Source organism: Leucopleurus acutus (genome assembly GCF_964270905.1).
Source record: "Leucopleurus acutus genome assembly, chromosome: 10".
Taxonomy (NCBI): domain Eukaryota; kingdom Metazoa; phylum Chordata; class Mammalia; order Artiodactyla; family Delphinidae; genus Leucopleurus; species Leucopleurus acutus.
The window spans coordinates 66369945-66388539 of NC_139153.1; the positions used below are offsets into that span (position 1 = coordinate 66369945).

Consider the following 18595-nt stretch of genomic DNA (forward strand, 5'->3'; position numbering starts at 1 on the left):
GGGAGACCCAGAACTTGGAGAAGAGATGATGACTAAGAAGGAGGCTGCCTACATGTATCTGATTTCCACTTCAGAACTCTTCAATTTCCCCAACCTATTTCCCCACTGACTTCCCTTCTCTTTCTTGCTTTGTCCACCGGGGCTTGGCCTACAGATCGCCAGTGTGGTGGGGAGCTGGGTGAGTTCACTGGCTATATCGAGTCTCCCAACTACCCAGGCAACTACCCAGCCGGCGTGGAGTGCGTCTGGAACATCAACCCCCCACCCAAGCGCAAGATTCTTATCGTGGTACCCGAGATCTTCCTGCCATCTGAGGACGAGTGTGGGGACGTCCTCGTCATGAGAAAGAACTGTGGGTGGCTGCAGAGTTGGGCCAGGGAAGGGCAGTCCAAATCTGGTTGGGAGGGAGAGAGAAAAAACTTGGTGCTGGAAGAATTGGGGCAATGATGAGGGAGGCCTCGGAGCGAAGGAAAACAGCAATGAATGCTACGTGTTCGGTGGAGAGCAGAGTTAAGAAAGCCAGCTTTGGGAGTAGAATTCCAGTAGTCTTACATGTGTCACTTTCCTATTCTAGTTTTATTTTATTTTTTTTTTTTTTTGCGGTACACGGGCCTCTCACTGTTGTAGCCTCTCCCATTGTGGAGCACAGGCTCCGGATGCGCAGGCCCAGCGGCCATGGCTCACGGGCCCAGCTGCTCCGTGGCATGTGGGATCCTCCCGGACACGAACCCGTGTCCCCCACATTGGCAGGCGGACTCTCAACCACTGCGCCACCAGGGAAGCCCATATTCTAGTATTTTTACTGTTCCATTCACTTAAATGTCAAATTTCTTACACTGTGTGACTGCCTGGATGTCAAAGAGGAATTGTGGAACAAGCCCAGGGCATTGAGAGAGAATATGTGTATGCTGGAGGGTAGGGGAGCTACATACATGAGGGAGGGCCTCTGTCAGCATGATTCCTCACTCTAGGAGGACTTGGAGAGCTTGCCCTGCTCTCTCCTGACCTGCTGCTTGCCTTCTCAGCCTCCCCATCCTCCATTACCACCTATGAGACCTGCCAGACCTACGAGCGCCCCATCGCCTTCACAGCCCGCTCCAGGAAGCTCTGGATCAACTTCAAGACAAGTGAGGCCAACAGCGCCCGTGGCTTCCAGATTCCCTATGTTACCTATGATGGTGAGCAAGGGCAGAAGAGCCAGGGAAGTGGGTGAGAAAGGGGAGGCTCATGGGTCTTGGGGGGAGCAAGGAAGCAGGAGGAGTTCCCACCCCTGAGCCCCTCTCCTTCGCTGACCTTGCAGAGGACTATGAACAGCTGGTAGAAGACATTGTGCGAGACGGCCGGCTCTATGCATCTGAAAACCACCAGGAGATTTTAAAGGTGAGTGAATATGAACAGTAATGATGGCCAATGTTTAATGAGCACGTAGCAATGTGCAGGCAATATGCTAAGTGCTTACTTGAATATTCTCATTTGGTTTACACAATAGCTCTATGAACTAGGTACTTTCATCATTCCCACTTTACCGATGAGAAAACTGAGGCACAGAGAGTTAGAGCACTTGCCCAGTGGTAAAGCTGGGATTTGAGGCCAAGCCCATCTGACTGCAGTGTCACTCACACTGTCTTACACTCTGGGTGAAGAGGAAGGGAGGATGAGGAGATGAAATGTCCTTGACCTCTTCCACCAAGACATATACGGAAAATGTGGTTTAGAAAGATGGTTTTGCATAAGTCCCTGCCTTCCCTTACTCCCTCCTCCGTTCCCACAGAAAAACAGCAGATCTAGTACAGTGTTTCTCAGAGTTAATTCGGTATAGACCTCTTTTAAAGGAAAAGGAATGTTTCCAACATTGAAGGATGGTCTGGATACCTAGGTCTGCGGATCCCAGTTTGAGAAAATCTTACTAAAGAAACTATATAGTCCTAGTCACAGTATTATCCTTCATAAATTATCCATGCAAAAAAGTTATCTTTATGATAAATAAAATAATTTTTGTATTATTATCAAAATGAGACACAATGACAAAAATCTAGAACGTGCAGACTGCAAAGAGTATAATTTCAGCAATGCTTTTCAAAAATTTTTAGAGCATCTGAATCCTTATATCAAATGTGCTGTGGAACTCCAATGCATAAAGTAGAGGCACCATTTTGATTAAAGTGGAGATGAGAGGCTGGAAGCTCCACCCCTTGTTTTAAAAATCTGCTGATGCAATGGAAAGAACACTAGCCTAGAAGCCAGAAGAGCTGAGTCCTAATGCACAGTGCTTGGCACCCAGTAGGCTCTCCACACATCATGTTGCTGTTTCAGACGGGGTGGTCAGGGAAGGCCTCTGAGGAGAAGAGAGCTGAAGGAGGTGAGAGGCTACCCATTAGAAGATCAGGAGAGGAGCATTCCAAGCTCAGGAGCATGGGAGCCGTGTGGCATGTTCAAGAACCTTGAGGCCAGTGCAGCTCAGCAGAGTAAGGAAGAGTCAAGACGGGGATAGAGGAGAGACAGCAGGGCACAGATCACGTTCAGCCTGTGGGCCGTGAAAGGGATTCAGCTTTACTGAGTGATAAGAGAAACCAGACTCAAGAGGGAGGGGATATGGGGATATATGTATACATATAGCTGATTCATTTTGTTGTACAGCAGAAACTAACACAACATTGTAAAGCAATTATACTCCAATAAAGATATAAAAGATAAATTAAAAAAAAAAAACAAACCAGAGAAGTGTTTAGAAAAGAAGAAGGACGTGATCTAATTAAAAACCACAAAAGTCGTTCTGGCTGCTGTGGGGGAGAACAGTCTGTAGAAGGACAAGGGTAGGTAGAAGCATGGAGACCAGTTAGGAGGCCATTGCCAAGGGAGAGATGACGGTGGCTTGGACAGGGTGGTAGCTCTGGAGACAGTGAGAAGTGGTCTGACCCTGGATATATTTTAAAGGTAGAATCAACAGGATTTGCTGTGGTTGTGAGCAAGAGAGAGGGGTCAAGGATGGCTCCAAGGACTGGGACTGAGTGATGGAAGGATGGAGCTGCCACTGACTGAGTTGTAGAATTCCAAAGGAGCAACAGATGGGGGGATGGGAATCCAGATTTCACTTCTGGATATGCCTATTAGACATCAAGAGGGGCTGCTGCTGAGTGGAGGCTGGTGGTCCTCTCTCCCACCACTGACACTGATGCTGACATTGCTACCTGCCATCCTCTGCAGGACAAGAAGCTCATTAAGGCCTTCTTCGAGGTGCTGGCCCACCCCCAGAACTACTTCAAGTACACAGAGAAGCACAAGGAGATGCTGCCCAAATCCTTCATCAAGCTGCTCCGCTCCAAAGTCTCCAGCTTCCTGAGGCCCTATAAATAGTGCCGCTAGGCCCGAGACCCAGGTTTTGAAGCCCCCAGACTCTTTAGCCCTCAGAGCCGGCAGCCCCCACCCTCAGATGAGGGACTCTCTCCGATCTCTCTTTTTGGAGAAAAAAAAACCTCCATATAGACCAAGCACTCTCCCTTTCCATTCCTCTAGCTTCCTTTCCTTGTCTCTTTCTGCCTCGCTCTTTCTCTTTACTCATTTCCTATATGCTCCCTGGAAAAGCCATTCAGTGCTGGCTCTGTCTCCCGAGGGGTGAAGGAACAGTAAGTATCCTGCTCCCCTCCCCAGCCACACTGCCCATTTTACCAGCTCACGTCCCTGACCCTATCAGCTTGGAAGGGTGCTAGAGGCCCACGAAGGAAGCGGGTCTAGTGGGGAATGGGGAGGGGGAAGAGGGGCTTCTGCCGTTATAGGTTGTGCCTTGCTAGACAGGAGCCAAAATGTCCCCTGGCTGTGCCCCCCAGGAATATTCTAACAGCCCAGGGTTCTGCCAAAGAAGCCTTTGACTTACAGGCTTAATGCCAGCACTCGTCCTCTGGGACACATGGTTTGAGCCCTGGACTGCCCACACAGCCAGCTTTCCTGTCTACACAGCTCCTCTCCTTCTTCGCTCACAGCTGCCTGGGGTCCAATTCATGAGGGCTTACAAAAGGCCCACACCACTGGCTAGTGGACACCAGCTGAATGAGGAAGAGCAGCAGGAATTACCATGTTGAATAGGCGGCTGCTGCTCCCCAAGAGAAAGACTTTATCTCTGCAGGACAGAAACCAGGTTTTAAAGCATCGGCAAAAAAAGAAAACGGAAAAAAAAAGAAAATGTGTCCTCTAAAGGACTAGACTACAGAACAATTGGAAGCCAGCTTCAAACACTAATCCCTTTTCTTACTTGTCTTCCCTGGCCCAGCCATTCCCTCACTCCCACCTGAGTGCTCCCTGGGGGAGCCCTACTCCCCTTGCTAAGTATTGTCCTTAAAGAAACACGGCTGCTGACCAAAAGCCAGCTTGGGCCTTGCCCCCAGAGTTGTCTTTCCCCTGTAGTCCCAGATGGCTTGTGGGCCCCACCAAAGAGGACCCCGCTCTGCAGCCAGCCCAGAGCCACCTACCTCTGGCCCCAGGCCGTGGGCAGCAAGAGGAATGTGTGCACTTGGCGAGCCTTCTGCCACCCTGTCCACATCTAATAAGTGCAATCGTTTTGAGTCTTTCTGTGTTGACTAGAGGGAGGGGTTTTTGTTTTCTAGTTTTGTTTTTTGTTTTTGTTTCTTCTTCCTCTATTAGAACAACCCTATTTATAGCTGCCTAAGAGAGAAGAGTGTATGTTTGGAGTGGAAGAAAAAGGTTTTGAATCTCATGAGCCTTGAGCGCTGGAGCATCTGATCTGTCTCTACTCCCCCAGCAGAGGCACCTGATATGTAGGATATGTAATTCTGGGGACTTGATGGAGCGGGAAGAAGAGGGACCTGTGTTTGCTAAACCAATCCCACCATCCCTGTGCCTCCATGAATTCAGCATGGACCTCAAGACTGTAGAGGCCGATGGAATTGGCTAGTGATTCTCCACCCCAAGTAGGGAAAACCTCCATCGTTTCCCTGCTTTCATCCAGCTTTCCCCTGATGTGCACATGGAAGAAGACCAGGACAAACCCCCTGGGGATAGGCCGACTCAGGGCCCTGAGGCCAGAGACAAGGCTGTGGGAGCCAAGAATAGGACAGTTATCCAGGCATGGAGTTGTTTGCCTGACGTTGGCCATTCTGCCTACCCCTGTTTGCCATTTCCTCTTGGAGCTGACTTCAAGCCTAGCTTCCTCAACTACTGCTTTTCAAAAGGAAGAAGAATCAAGTCCATGCCCAAGTCCAGATCCTGTACATACTCCACCTTCAATCCACTGCTGCCTATAAAATTATTTTCCATTTGCTCCTTATAGTTCCCCCAAAGCTGTAGCCCTATTCAATCAAAGGCTAACGGTTGAGTCCTAGGGCTCACTTCTAATGACTGTCTCAGGCTATTGCTCCCCAAGGAGGCTCAACACTAAATAAAGGAGCCGGACATCCCCCCAATCAGTAGCATTCACCAACTGAAACAGCCTTAGGCAGTAGGTAACCAATGTCACAACTAGATCCCCTGACATCCATTAGCCAACACCATGGCCCTTGGAGATAGAGTGTCTGGCTGCCTTTGTCTCTCTGGGTCAAAGAAGGCTCTGCTGTAGAGATACAAAACGGCTGCTTCCAAGCAGGGGAATGGTCATTTAATAGAAGAAGTATCCACACTTCCCAGGAGATGCCATGAAAACTGCTTTAATCAACTTTGACCATCCTCATTCTCCACCAGAAGCTAGGATAACTTTCTGATTCCTCTCTCCCTACCATTTTGCATCTCTCTCAGAAAGCCAAACAGTCAGAGTGCTTCCCAGTTCATGCCTTCAGGGTCTGACTTCTTGCTCTCCATTCCTTTCCTGTCACCCTCATACACACACATAAACACACTTCCTCTAACCATTTAATTCCATGGTTTCCGGGGCTTGCAAATTATTTCCACAGTATGGAAAGTAGAGACCACCAAGCTTCTTAACTAATGTCAAGACAGATCTTGGAGAGCAGGTGAAGACCTGCTAATGTCCACCAAGTTTAATTTAGGTCGTCCAAGTTGGGAGTTAAGAATCCAGGCAAAGCTGCTCCTAAACCTACAGAGGAAGCTGGCTCAGGGGCATCAAACTAAGGGTTAGTGGATTGAGGAGCCAACATTCAGGGACTCTCTAGGCCTTTACAGGTCAGACAGAAAAAGAGGTTTTTACCACTGTAGGGAAGTGGGAAGATGGTATAAATGGGAACCCTTCATGAACTAGCCAAGAGGCCTCTCTGCAGGATGAGGTGTTCGTAGGGCCGCAGTACTGAGAGGCCTCATTTTTCTTAGTACAAAACCTGCCCTGATCTGAGTCTGGGAATGGGAAGCCATTCCTGCAAGGGCTGCAAGCGCCAAGTGATGCATATCAGAAAGGCACTTATGTCTTCAGCAACGTGGCAATCTCTTTTTACTTCTCTGCCTCTGTCTTTCTGTATTATTGGGCCAGGCCCATTCACTAAACCTTAGAGGACAAAGTCAGAACAAAACTGACCAGAGCCTGGACTTGAACTGCCCTGCCCCAGGCCTACAAATTCCCAGAGGTTGACATTGAGCAGTGACTGCTCAGACTCTGCCAGGACTGGATTAATTTGAGGTGGTGGAGGCTCAGATTTACTGCTGAAAGTTCAGTAGTACAGTCCTGGTCTTTAGCCCTAATGAAAGTTTTCATATCCAAGAAGTTTTCTCCATATGCATGTTTGAGGTGACTCTGGAGATTAGGGGGCCATATCTCAAATGTCAGAAAATATTATAGAGCGTTCAGACTTCTGTATTTGCTGCTTAACCTCAATATAACAGGCTCAAACTAGAGGAAGGGAGACAAAGTATAACTGACCACAAGCAGAAAATAATGTTAACCTGCTTGGCTTCTCTCCTAAGCACTGTAAGAGAAAAGTGGAAGCCAACAACACAAGGATACCTTTAAATTTGACTTGTCTCAAAGGTAGCACACTCTGTCCTTGGGCCATTACTTGGACTAGGAACCCTCTACAAAAATATATGATAAGAGGGAAAAATATATGATAAGAGGGAATATAACCCCCAGTTCTTTTATCAGCTTATCTAGACAACACAGATTGTAACAGTTTGGACAAACCAAAAACTTTATTCTTCTGTGTGAGTCGAACTTAAGTTTCAGAGAATAACCATTACCATGTGGGAGGCTTTTTTTTTAATGCAAAAGAAATCTCAAAATATTGTATTTATATCTACCTTCCACTGCTGCCGATATAGTAAGCATCTCCTACACAACAATAAATGATGCAGTTCATAGAGTATTTTGCACTTGGGGGAAAAAATGTATCTGAACTTGTAAAAAGAAATGTTTGGATTTTGTATTGTCTTTTTTTATTATTATTATTAAAATACTAAATGAAACTTCTCAGCCTGGCATCTTTTCCTCTCTCAATGGCTTACCCTAGAGCTGGAAAAAAGCTCTGAGGAGACAAAGTGTCTTCTTGCTTCCAGATAGGACTTACCCCAATTTTTCATTTATCCATCTTATTCCTAATGATTTTAGAATTTGAAAAGGCTTGTCTGTTTTAAAAAGCAGTATCAAGAATTATCCCGAGTGGGGGAAATTTGGGGTATTGTTGCTTATCATAGTACAGTCCCCAAAATCTAGCCAGGCCACAGGTGGTTAAGATACTTCCCTAGTAAAGATGTCCCATCTCTAGCAAAGTACCAGCACTGAGATTCACCAACGTTGTTCTTTTTATGCAGTACATTCTTGGCCGCCAAACCGAATTCTGAAATGGAGATCATTCAGCCACTACCACCATTACTATACAGGTCTCGGGAATGCAACCTCTAACCCCTTATAAATGAACAGTAGCCATTTCTAGGCTCAGAGATGATAGATAAAACTTAATTGTTGTAATTACATAATTCCCTGATGTGACATTTTATTGGATTTAATAGCTACATGATATAGCCCTTTAAGTGGAACAAGGAAAAATCTACCTGATCAAAACATATGTTGGGTTGGCCTACCAGAATCCTGAACTTCCCCATCAGCATCTATAAAGGAGACAGGTGCATTCTATTCCACAATTGCTGAGCTCCTGTTACGTGCCAGGCATCGCGCATCAGGCCATCACAGCTTGATAGCAATAGCCATGCTCAAGATCCGCACTCCTCATGTAAGACTGATTACAACTGACCTTTCTACAAAGATTTCCCAGCAGGAGAGGGAATCCAGTCAACTTGGTGATTATGAGTATAAATTAATTCACTGGCATTCTATTTCATACATTAACTTCCTGTGAGTTTGATTCAGTGTGACAAAATATGAACACCTTTGTGTGGACGGACAAAAATCACATTTCTAGAACTGCAAAGCTGAGGACCATATCCAGGACCACGGTGAGTGACTATACCAACTTGGGGCCATCTTCTCTGACTTCTCTCCTAACCCTCTTCTATTCCAAAAACACCAAGTCTTCCTCCTTCTTTCTAGGACACTTGCAGTTATGTCCCAGAATAATGTAGAGTCAGGGCCAGTGGAGTATGGGTCTGTCTATATCAAGCAGTCTTTAAAGTGAGGTACATGAAGACTTTCCAAGGAATTCTTCCTAAAGGTATGTGAAGACTTTCCAAGGGGGGTACCTGTGCAAGGAAATCAATCTGAGGAGAGGTTTTTTTTTTTAAGTTAAAAAATTTTTTTATTTATTTATTTTTGGCTGCATTGGGTCTTCATTGCTGCACACAGGCTTTCTCTAGTTGCGGCGAGCGGGGGCTACTCTTCATTGCAGTGCGCGGGCTTCTCATTGCGGTGGCTTCTCTTGTTGTGGAGCACGGGCTCTAGGCGTGCAGGCTTCAGTAGTTGTGGCACATGGGCTCAGTAGCTGTGGCTCACGGGCTCTAGAACGCACGCTCAATAGTTGTGGCACAGGGGCTTAGCTGTTCTGCAGCATGTGGGATCTTCCCAGACCAGGGCTTGAACCCGTGTCTCCTGCATTGGCAGGTGGATTCTTAACCACTGCGCCACCAGGGAAGCCCTGAGGAGAGTTTTAAGGGAATACATTTCCAGATCCTCAACTTCCATAAGAATTCTTCCCTAAAACTCATCTGTTTGAGAGCCAGCCAGCATATTCATGCACTCTCCATTCTACCTCCTCTATCACCATAATAATCCTTGTCCTACTTTACAAAAGAAAGGCATATCCCTCACCTACATTGAATCTTGATGCATGGCCTAGGGTGTAAAAACCTGGGGAGTAGAAGGAAGGGGTCGTTTTTTCCCTTCATAACAAAATATTCCCATTACAATCAATCTTCTTGTTTCATCTTATAAAATGTTTCCTATTTTCTACCTCCTGCTAGCAAAAAATGAAATTGTTAGCTGCTCAAACCATTATTTCCTAACAAAAAAACTTTCTTTTTTATTAAATACATAAGAAAAAGTTTGATCATGAAGTCTAAGAAAATTATTGGAGTTCTTTCTCTTTTTTTGTTACACGATTGTTATTTAGTTGTTCCCAAAAGCCAAACATAAGAGTTCAACACAAGCAGAAACCGGTATTTGCCAAGGGACTAACATGCCTTCTACCCTACTTTTCACTTAATAAATTAATGTATTCAGCTATACATTATATGGCATTATTCCAAATTATACAATGAGAAATAGTACCATCTTGTTTTTACAATTTTTATAATATTAATATTAGATCTATATAATTTTAATCATGACTGACTTTAGTAATCTATTTTATAAGCTGCAGTTAATAATTTATTTCCCAGTGATTTTACAATATTCTTTAAAAGTGAATATTAATATATATATATTTTAATAAATTTATTTTATTTATTTATTTTTGGCTGCATTGGGTCTTCGTTGCTGCACGTGGGCTTTTTCTAGCTGCGGCAAGTGGGGGCTACTCTTCATTGCGGTGCACGGACTTCTCATTGCGGTGGTTTCTCTTGTTGCCGAGCACAGGCTCTAGGCGCGCAGGCTCAGTAGCGTGCAGGCTTAGTTGCTCTGTGGCATGTGGGATCTTCCCGGACCAGGACTTGAACCTGTGTCCCCTGCACTGGCAGGCAGATTCTTAACCACTGCACCATCAGGGAAGTCCCTTAATGTACTTATTTAAATTGAAGAATAAAGTCAGACTTTTTCCTGACAGAAAGTAAGTCTGATGTGAGATGAAGACTGGCTTTGCTAATTCCACAAATGGCAGGTGTTTTCTATATGGAAGTGAATCTGCATGTCAATATTTTAACAGAAAGATACTGAAAACATGTAATGATGAAAGAATTTTATCAAAAAAATTGTGTTGGCAAAGAAGTACGAAAATCAGTTATCTGATTAACTAGGTGCCTCTGAGTGAAAAGGTGACAGATAATTTAATAATTATTTTCATAAGACTGAAACATACTCAAATGACTAACAAATCCTTTTGCAAGATCAGTGGTTTCCAATTCTTTGCTTTTAATAAAGTAAAGGAGGACTCTGATAGTACTTGATAACAGTATTTGGTAATAGGACACTTTGTGACTGTTGGCATGTAATTTAGAAGTAGTTCAAAGACTTGAGGGATATCATTTTAACAAATTTCTTCCTTTCCCAATTACTATGTAAACAACGTTTCTCAACGCTTATGTCTATAAAAATAAAAAACAGGTAGAGAATTGGTGTGGCACCTTATCTCCTTCCATTAGGTAATATTAGTCTGTGAATACCTGAACTAATTGAGGAGAAACAACATATTTCTCACTGAGATGCATTTTCAATAAAATTGTACTTTTTAGGTTTCACAAGTTATAAAAATGTGTAATATAGTGATGTTGCTTAATAAATCGTTGTACTAGTGATAACCGTAATGACAATTTGATTCATAAGAAAATTTTCAACAAAGCCTATGGTCACAAGCAAGAAGCTTAAATATATACTCAATTTTGTTGCAAAGAAGGTGATAGTGATCAGTAAAAGACTTTAAAGCATACAAATATACTAATTAGGATAAAGTTCTATGGGGCAGTGAATGGAATTAGGAATTCAATAAGAAAGGGAACCATATAAAATTTCTTGTTCATATATTTTTAAATGGATGTTGGCAGACATCAAATATTTAGGGTATTTGGAGTCCACTAGATACAATTAAGAATGATGTAATGGTTTTAGTTTAAAACGTCAACATTTGCAGTAAGTCAGAAATTATATCCTCTACAAGTATTTAAATTTATGATGGAAAATTTAGGTATCAACTTAGAAATGAACAAGGGGGTACACAGTTCTTTAAAATTCTTATATGGAGTCCATTTTTAAAATGTCTGAAGACCACCAGCCTATACGTTATATTGTGGGGATGGGGTTCAAAGGAAGAACAGAAGTTACTAGAAATGATCTTCAATCCTCCACTCTAAAGTATCTTCCTCCCCAGTTCTCCCGAGTACCTGAAATTACCCATCATCAGAATCTTAATACTTCAAATTCAGACACTAGTTTCCCAGAGTTTTTGTTGTGTAATGGGAGAGGTGATTAGCCAATCAAATTAGGATCTGCAAGGAATGTGAGGAAGGACAGATGTATTTTTTATTATGGAAAAAGGTGGGGGGGGGGGACGGACAAACTAGGACAACCTGAGTTCTAGTCCCTGCTCTATGTCTAACCAGAAGTTTATGCTACAGGACAAGCTACTATGTTCTCTTTGTATCTAGGTAAAATAACTTGTCAAACTTCCACCAGAAAGGAACAGAAAGAGGGCATCTTAAAGGTCAGGCTGTTTATTTCTATACCTGGAGATGCAGAAAGGATTAATTATAATATATATAACCATAAGAATGGGCCATCGGAACTTCCCCAGCGGTCAAGTGCCTAAGACTCTGCACTTCCACTGCAGGGGCGCAGGTTCGATCCCTGGTCAGGGAACTTGGATCCCCCATACCCTGCAGCACGGCCAAAAAAAAGAGAAAAAGAATGGGCCAACAATTGTCACTGCCCCCCTAAACTGAGAACCTGATGAGAATTGGAGCCCCAGTCCCATCTCTGGAATTGTGCCAAAAGCAGTAAGACGCGGAACAGAGAATGTCTAAAATTGAAGTGGAGGCTTTGTGGTTAAGCTCTTTAGACAAGGGAGGAAAGGAACCACCAATGGCATCTCTAGCTACCATGGGCCCCAAACACAGTACTTTGTAAATGTTTCCAGTTTATTGGCATACTTCCTTTAAAAATGTTTTTTAGTTAATTTTGGGGGGTGGGGAGAGAGGAGACAAAAGAAAGGACTTAAAGTCTAAAAGGGCAGAGAGGGAGAAAAGTTTCTCACCTCATTCCTCCAGTCACCCCAATTCCTCTCCTAAGAGGCAACGTTTACCAGTTCCTCATCTAACGTCTCTATTTTTAATTTTTTACCAAAAGCTCACTCTCTTTTACTTTTCCCCTAGGTGTCTGAAAATTCCCCAAGCACAGCCCCTCCCTAGTGAGAGGGGGAAACAGTAAAAGGGCCTGGCTTTGTTCACCCCGAAAGGAGCCTACAAGGGGGAGCAGCTGGTTTTGAGGCTGCGGGTGGGGCTGGCGGGGGAATGAGAGAACCGAAGAACACCCTCAGGGCGCCCTCCCTAAAGAGGCCAGTCCCTCACGACTCCTCGACGTCGTCTTTTTCAATAAGGAGCTAATAATACCCGCGTGGCTCATAGATCGTAGGCAGTGCCAGCGGACTGCGCACAGTAAAGCGCCTCGGGACCGTAAGGCGCAGGAGGACGCCTGGGGGCTCTGAGCCGCGAGGAGAGGGTCCGTGGCCCCGGTGCGGAGAGTGGCAGCCGCGAGAACGGCCTCCCTCACAATCTGCCCCTCCGCTCCTCCCCCCATCCAAAAGCGCACCTTCTCACCCGCAGGCGGCCGACGAGACGCGGGGCCTCGGGCTCCTCCCGCCTCCCGCCTCAGGTGGACCGAATCCCTCGGAAGGACAGGTGGCGGCTCCTCATTGCTATAGAGACGACCCGGCTCGCGAGCCGCGCCCAGTCCCTGACCGGGGCGTCGTGACGTCATCACGCCCTCCCCGGGCGCTTGGCCTTGCGGGCTGCGCGTCACCCCGGCCGGGGGGCGGGGCGGGGCTCTCACCGGCACCGTTCAGAGCCAGGCTGCCCGGGCTCCAGCGGCCCGGGAACCGGGATAAGTAGGACGGCGGTCGCGGCGACTGGGGGTGCGGGGTGGAGCGTGCCCTGTATTTTCTATACGGGTTCCGGGGCCCGGTTGAGGCGCGCCGAGAGGAGAGGAAAGTGCGGCGGCCCTGGAACCTGGATATGGCGCGAGGCAAGCTGCGCGCGGGCGGGCGGGCTATGGCGCAGGCGGGTTGCGGGGCCGGCGCTGGTGGCGGGGCCCGTTGCATGGCGGTCTGTCGGCGGAGTCGCCCTCGGGGGCTGTCAGGTTGGTGGCTGCGGGGAGTGGGTCCACCGTGCCCAGGTGGGAGGCCGGGCGGGCGCAGGGCCCTGGGAAGGTCCCGAGCCCGGCGTGCCCACCCTCCTCCGGCCCTAGCCCGGTGGCCGGGAGGCTGGACGGCGGCCTGATCCTCCCCCACCCCGGGTTCTGGCCCCCATCCCTGCCCCTCCATTCCGTCCTGTGACTCCTCCTCCATGACTTCCAAACCCCACCCCGTGACTGCGCCCGCCTCAACCTCTGTGACCCCCACACCCCACCCACTGACCCTAAGACCTCACCAGGTAATCCTCACTTCTTATTCATTGACTCTGCCAACCCAGGAATTTCCCCAGCACTGCCCAGGCACCCACCACCCTCAGCTCTAAACCAGTGACTCACGACCCGAGATCCCTACATCCCCCAAAACGTCAGTGACCCCACTGGTCTGGTAACCCCCTCCACTTCTACCCCGTGTTCCCCCACAAACTTGGTGACTCCCCCCAAACCTTTCCTGGTAACTCCTAAGCCATACCTACTAAAATAGTTTCCCACCCAGTTATCTTCTACATAACCCTCAGTATCTGATAATCCCTTCTTTGCCATGTAACTTCATGATCCTCATTCCATGTGCCCCCTTCATCCTAAAATCACCTCCACGGACATCCCTCTCTGCACTCCAGCCCCCCAGTGTTAATCAACACGTGACTTACAAGTGCCCTAGCACCGAGCTGGTGCTCAGGAAGATATAGAGATGAATATGAAGTAGATATAGTTGGAGTCATCAGAGAATCTGGATTGAGTGTGTGGTCCCAGATTCAAGTCCTAGCCCTGCCACCGTTGTGCTTTGGGAACCTGGAAAAAGTCCTTTCCTCGCTCTGGACCTCAGTTTCTCATCTGTATTATAATAAGGTTGGGTTAAATGATCTCAGAGTTTCCTTCCAGCTGTGACGTTCTGCAATTCTCAGTCAAGATAATATTTGTTTGCAATCATTTTTATACTCTGTACTCCTAACTAGAAGTTTACTGTTGTAATCTCAGCCCAGGGTCCACTTGCTTCTTGAACCTTATTCCCTCACTCCTGCAACCCCCCTACACTCTTAATAGTCCATACCCATTTCCCTTGATCAGGCCTCATCAGTTAACATGTTTGCAAAGCAGGATAAGAGTGCTTCAGCTTGGGGTATTGATGTGATAAGAGATCTGGGTTCTAGTTTGACTCTGGCCTGTAAAGTATGGCACCTTAGGCACACCATTTAGCCTCAGTCTTCACTTCTCCTAGGGTAGGATAATAGTAGTGCTTGAGATAATGCATTCAAAGCATTTGGTACCAGGCCTAGCCCATGGGAGCCCTTAAGTATATGCTGAGAAGCTCTTGTGGGTCTTACTGTGTCCTGGGTGCTAGGGAGTCAACAGATAATGAACACAGGGGCCACACTTTGCATTATTTTGGTACCCCCCCACCCCCACCCCGAGCTCTTGGAATCACTGTCCTCTTATCTCTGCTGTGGCCTCCTCACTCTCTGGGTTTTTACCCTGCTATCTCCTTAATAATGATTGGCACTTACGGCTGAGCACCTACTGTGCACCAAGCTTTGTATGTGTAAACTGTTTCCCCTCACAACCCCAATATATCTACCACTATTTCCCATATTTTGTTTGTTTTGGTTTGGTTTTAAACAAATGAAGAACCTGAAACTCACCCAGATGAGTAGCAGAGCTGGGATTTGAACCCACAGTCTTCAAAACTCATTTGATCCATTGCTTCTCTTGCCCCTAAACCTACCTAGTTTTCCAGGTCACTCTCAGCCCCTTGTTCCTTATTTTCTAATAATTTCTAAGCCCAACACCAACGCTTTCCCCATCACTTCTAAGGTTTCTCTTAACCTTTGCCCCATGGCTTGGTGACTTCCTCAACCCATTGTTCATGACTTTTGACCCCACGTGTCCTGAGACCCCTGCACCTTAATACCTCTCTTTACCCTTTGTCCAAATATCCTCTCACCCTGTGAGTCCTTGGAGCTCCCACTTACCCTAAACTTACCCTAAGGTGTCTCCCACCTCAGTGGCACTCTATCCCAAATCCTCTCATCCTGTTAAATCCTTTACCCCCAGGAATTCATATACATAAGAGATTGGAAATCTCTTATGAGTGTTCCAGCTGCTTCCCTTCTACCATCCTCAGCCACATCCTGTTACTCAAAACCTTCATCTAAGTTAGCCCTTCATCTAGTGAGTGCTTCACCCAGCTTCAGTGAAATGAGCCCCTTCCATTCCAACATGAACCCATCCTTCAAAATCTATACACCCTCCCATGCTAAGATCCCTCCTCTTCATACCCTTTTCAATATCTTGTGAGATCCTGCCTCTTAGATTCTGGGATCTCATAGCATCTTTCTCATTTTCATCAGTGATCTTTTCAAACCAGAATCATCTTTTACCTTATCCCCCTTCCTGTGCCCTATCCCTTCTCACAGTGCCTTTTTCCTGCCCTACTCTTATTTTTCTCCCTCACCTCACCTCATCCTCACCTGCATCCTCACCTCACCAATCTTGGTAGCATTGATTATGGTGTAAACCTTTCTCCCATCCCAGCTCTGCCCCTTCTTCCACTCTCCCTGCCACTCTCTCCTTCACACACAGCATGGCCAACCACACTTCCCTGGTTTGTCCAGAGAACTACACTTTTCTCTGGGAACCTCTGATAATAGATCACCAAGATCACAGTCCTTTAGGTAGCAAGAAGAGAGATCTTGGAAATCCTTCTGAATAAATGTAGCCAAGTCTTCTTGACACACTTCCACTCTTCTATCCGGTTTATGAAGCTGCTTGCTGTATATGCCCTCAGGGTAGAATGCTTTGAGTGTCAACACCAGTTAGCCCCATTGTTTTCCAAGCCCTGGGAGGACTTTCCAGTCCCCTCCCACCAGAGGACTGGATGGTGAGTAGCAAAATGTGACATTAAAGATCCACTTCCAAAAGTCTATTCTGTGGGTCACCAAATTCCCAAATTTGGGAATTATTGGGAATTCCCAAATTCCCAATAATATACTTATTGGCTCTATAGCAGTAAATTCAGCAGAGGGCAGATTTAGAGTTAAGGAAGGCATAAATCTTGGGGTCTGCAAATTTTGTGGGTTGATTTCTTTAAAAGGAGCTTTCGCCTTAGATTTGTTTAATCTCTCTTAGGCTATAGAACATATTCTGCCTTGGATCTTAGTTATTTGGGTACTCTTCTCACCCAACACCCACCCTCCACCCCCACTGTGGTTTCCTTGAGAACAGAAGCTGGGTTTTCTTTATCTTTTGTTATCTTAATCCTGTCCCACATATTTAGCAGGTAGTCAGTGAATACTTACTGGATTGAATGAACTCATTCAGAAATTCTGCATCAGGTCCAAACAAGTGAAAACAGCTAGTGTCTATATCTACTTTGTAGCTACAACAACCCTTCTCCCCAAATCCCTCCAAACGTGATAATGGGCAAGTCCCTTGATTTAAACATTCTGGAATTTAGACACTTCCTTTTTTAGTCATAGCTTGGGTGGGGGAATGGGTGTAAGTGTTTCTTTTTACTGTGTTTCTGGTTAGACTAGAGAGACTGGTTGACATAGTGGCTAGTATACAGTGGTAACAAGGCCAGGGTCTGTCATATGTAGACCAGTTCTCAAGAAAACAGCTAGATGAAATATTTAGCAGAGGTTGCAGAGACAATCAGAGAAGAGAAGAAATCAGAGTGGCAAAATGTTGGTAATTGTTGAAGTCGGGTAATGGGTTCGTGGAGTTCATTATACTATTCCTTCTACCTTTATGTATGTTTGAAATCCATAATAAAAAATTGGAGAAAAAAGAAGAGGACAGCTAGGTGAACAAGTGCAAATTTAGCACTGTTCCTTGCAAAATATATCAAAACAAACGAGCTGCTGTTACTGAGTCAGTACTATTATCTTGGTTTAGTAGTATATTTAGTCCCAACCTATTTTTGACCTCTTCTGTTTGTGAGATATCATGATGCTAAATTCAAAAATTAGCACACTGCAGAAATGTATCATCCTGGCAACAAGCACCTGTGGCCTTGGTCCTGCCCTGCTTCCCAGCCCAGGTGTGGTTTCTTGTGTTAATGGGCTGGACTGGGCCTGAGAAGAGGGAGAGACAGTGGGGGAAGTGAGGGAGAGATCAGAGCTCAACTAGGGTCTTCCCCTTCTGGCCTAAACCCTTCAGATTACTGGGAGATTCTAAAAGTATGGAGGTTCATTCATTCATTCACTCATTCGGTCATTCCACTAATGTTTGGTGAATATCTGCTGGAGGCCAGATACTTTTCTCATACCTGGGGATAGAGCAGTGAATAAAACAAAGTTCCAGGACTTGAGGAGCTCACCTGTTGGGATGAGGCAGAAACATACCATAAACAAGTAAAATATATATTGGGAAAATTAAACAGAGAAGGAAGATAAACAGTACCAGAAACCAGGATATTAAGTTTTAAGTAGGGTGGTCAAGGAAGGTCTTATTGAAAAGGCAACATTTGAGCAAAGACCCGAAGAAGTTGAGGTGAGCCAAGCATTTATCTGAGGGAATTATATTCCAGTCAGAGGGAACAGCAAGTGCAAAAACCCTGAGGCAGGAGTATGCCTTGTATATTCAAGAAACATGAGGACACCAGTCAGTATGGCTGCAGTAGGGTGGAGAGGAGAAACATAGCAAGAGATGTGGAGGTGGGAGTGGATTGGTGGTAGATCATATTAGGCCTTATAGGCCCCTGGATTTTTTGTGAATTGTGGGTGAGATGGGAGCGATTGGAGGGTCCTAGGCACCCAAGTGACATGATCTGACATAAAGGATCATTGTGGCTGCTATGTTGAGAATGAGTTGTAGGTGGCAAGAGTGAAAGCAAGGAAACTGATTAGGAAACTATTGCAATAGTCCAGGCAAGACAAGTTGGTAGTTTGTACCCAAGGTAAACAGTGCAAGAGTGAGAAGTGGTTGGATTCTGGATATGTTTTGAAAGAGGACCCAATGGGATTTGCTGATGGATTGGAAGTGGCATATAAAAGAAATAGAGAAGTTGAGGGTGGCTCCCTCATTTTTGGCCTGAGCAATTTAAGGATGGAGTTCGCATTTGCTGAAATGGGGGAGCCTGGAAGAAGGATACATTGTAGGAAGGGGAGATAAGGAATTCACTTTTGAATATGTCAAGTTTGAGATGTTTTTGGACGTGAAGATGTTAAATAAGCAGCTGGATATACAAGTCTGTTGGACTTG

General features: G+C 45.8%; 2 protein-coding genes and 1 long non-coding RNA gene across 4 annotated transcripts in view; 2 read left to right on the forward strand and 1 right to left on the reverse strand.

The window, feature by feature from the left end:
* Positions 1-3354, forward strand: part of SCUBE3 (signal peptide, CUB domain and EGF like domain containing 3) — a gene marked incomplete at both ends in the record, with an annotated part of 33334 nt that extends 29980 nt beyond the window's left edge. For both annotated transcript variants that reach the window (XM_082847100.1, XM_082847101.1), the window contains 4 exons: positions 155-352; positions 1026-1178; positions 1301-1380; positions 3205-3354. In XM_082847100.1, the coding sequence (XP_082703226.1) occupies positions 155-352; positions 1026-1178; positions 1301-1380; positions 3205-3354 (581 nt within the window). The remainder of the gene's footprint in view (positions 1-154; positions 353-1025; positions 1179-1300; positions 1381-3204) is intronic.
* A 7898-nt stretch (positions 3355-11252) lies between these two features.
* On the reverse strand, positions 11253-12934 carry LOC309967932. Its single transcript, XR_014326546.1, has 2 exons — positions 12797-12934; positions 11253-11373 (listed from the first exon to the last, which is right to left on the reverse strand). It is a non-coding gene; the product is annotated as an uncharacterized lncRNA (long non-coding RNA).
* A 324-nt stretch (positions 12935-13258) lies between these two features.
* ZNF76 (zinc finger protein 76) overlaps positions 13259-18595 on the forward strand; it is a 31796-nt gene continuing 26459 nt past the window's right edge. Inside the window, exon 1 of the mRNA XM_082847343.1 lies at positions 13259-13342. The gene's annotated coding sequence lies outside the window, so the exon portion shown is untranslated. The remainder of the gene's footprint in view (positions 13343-18595) is intronic.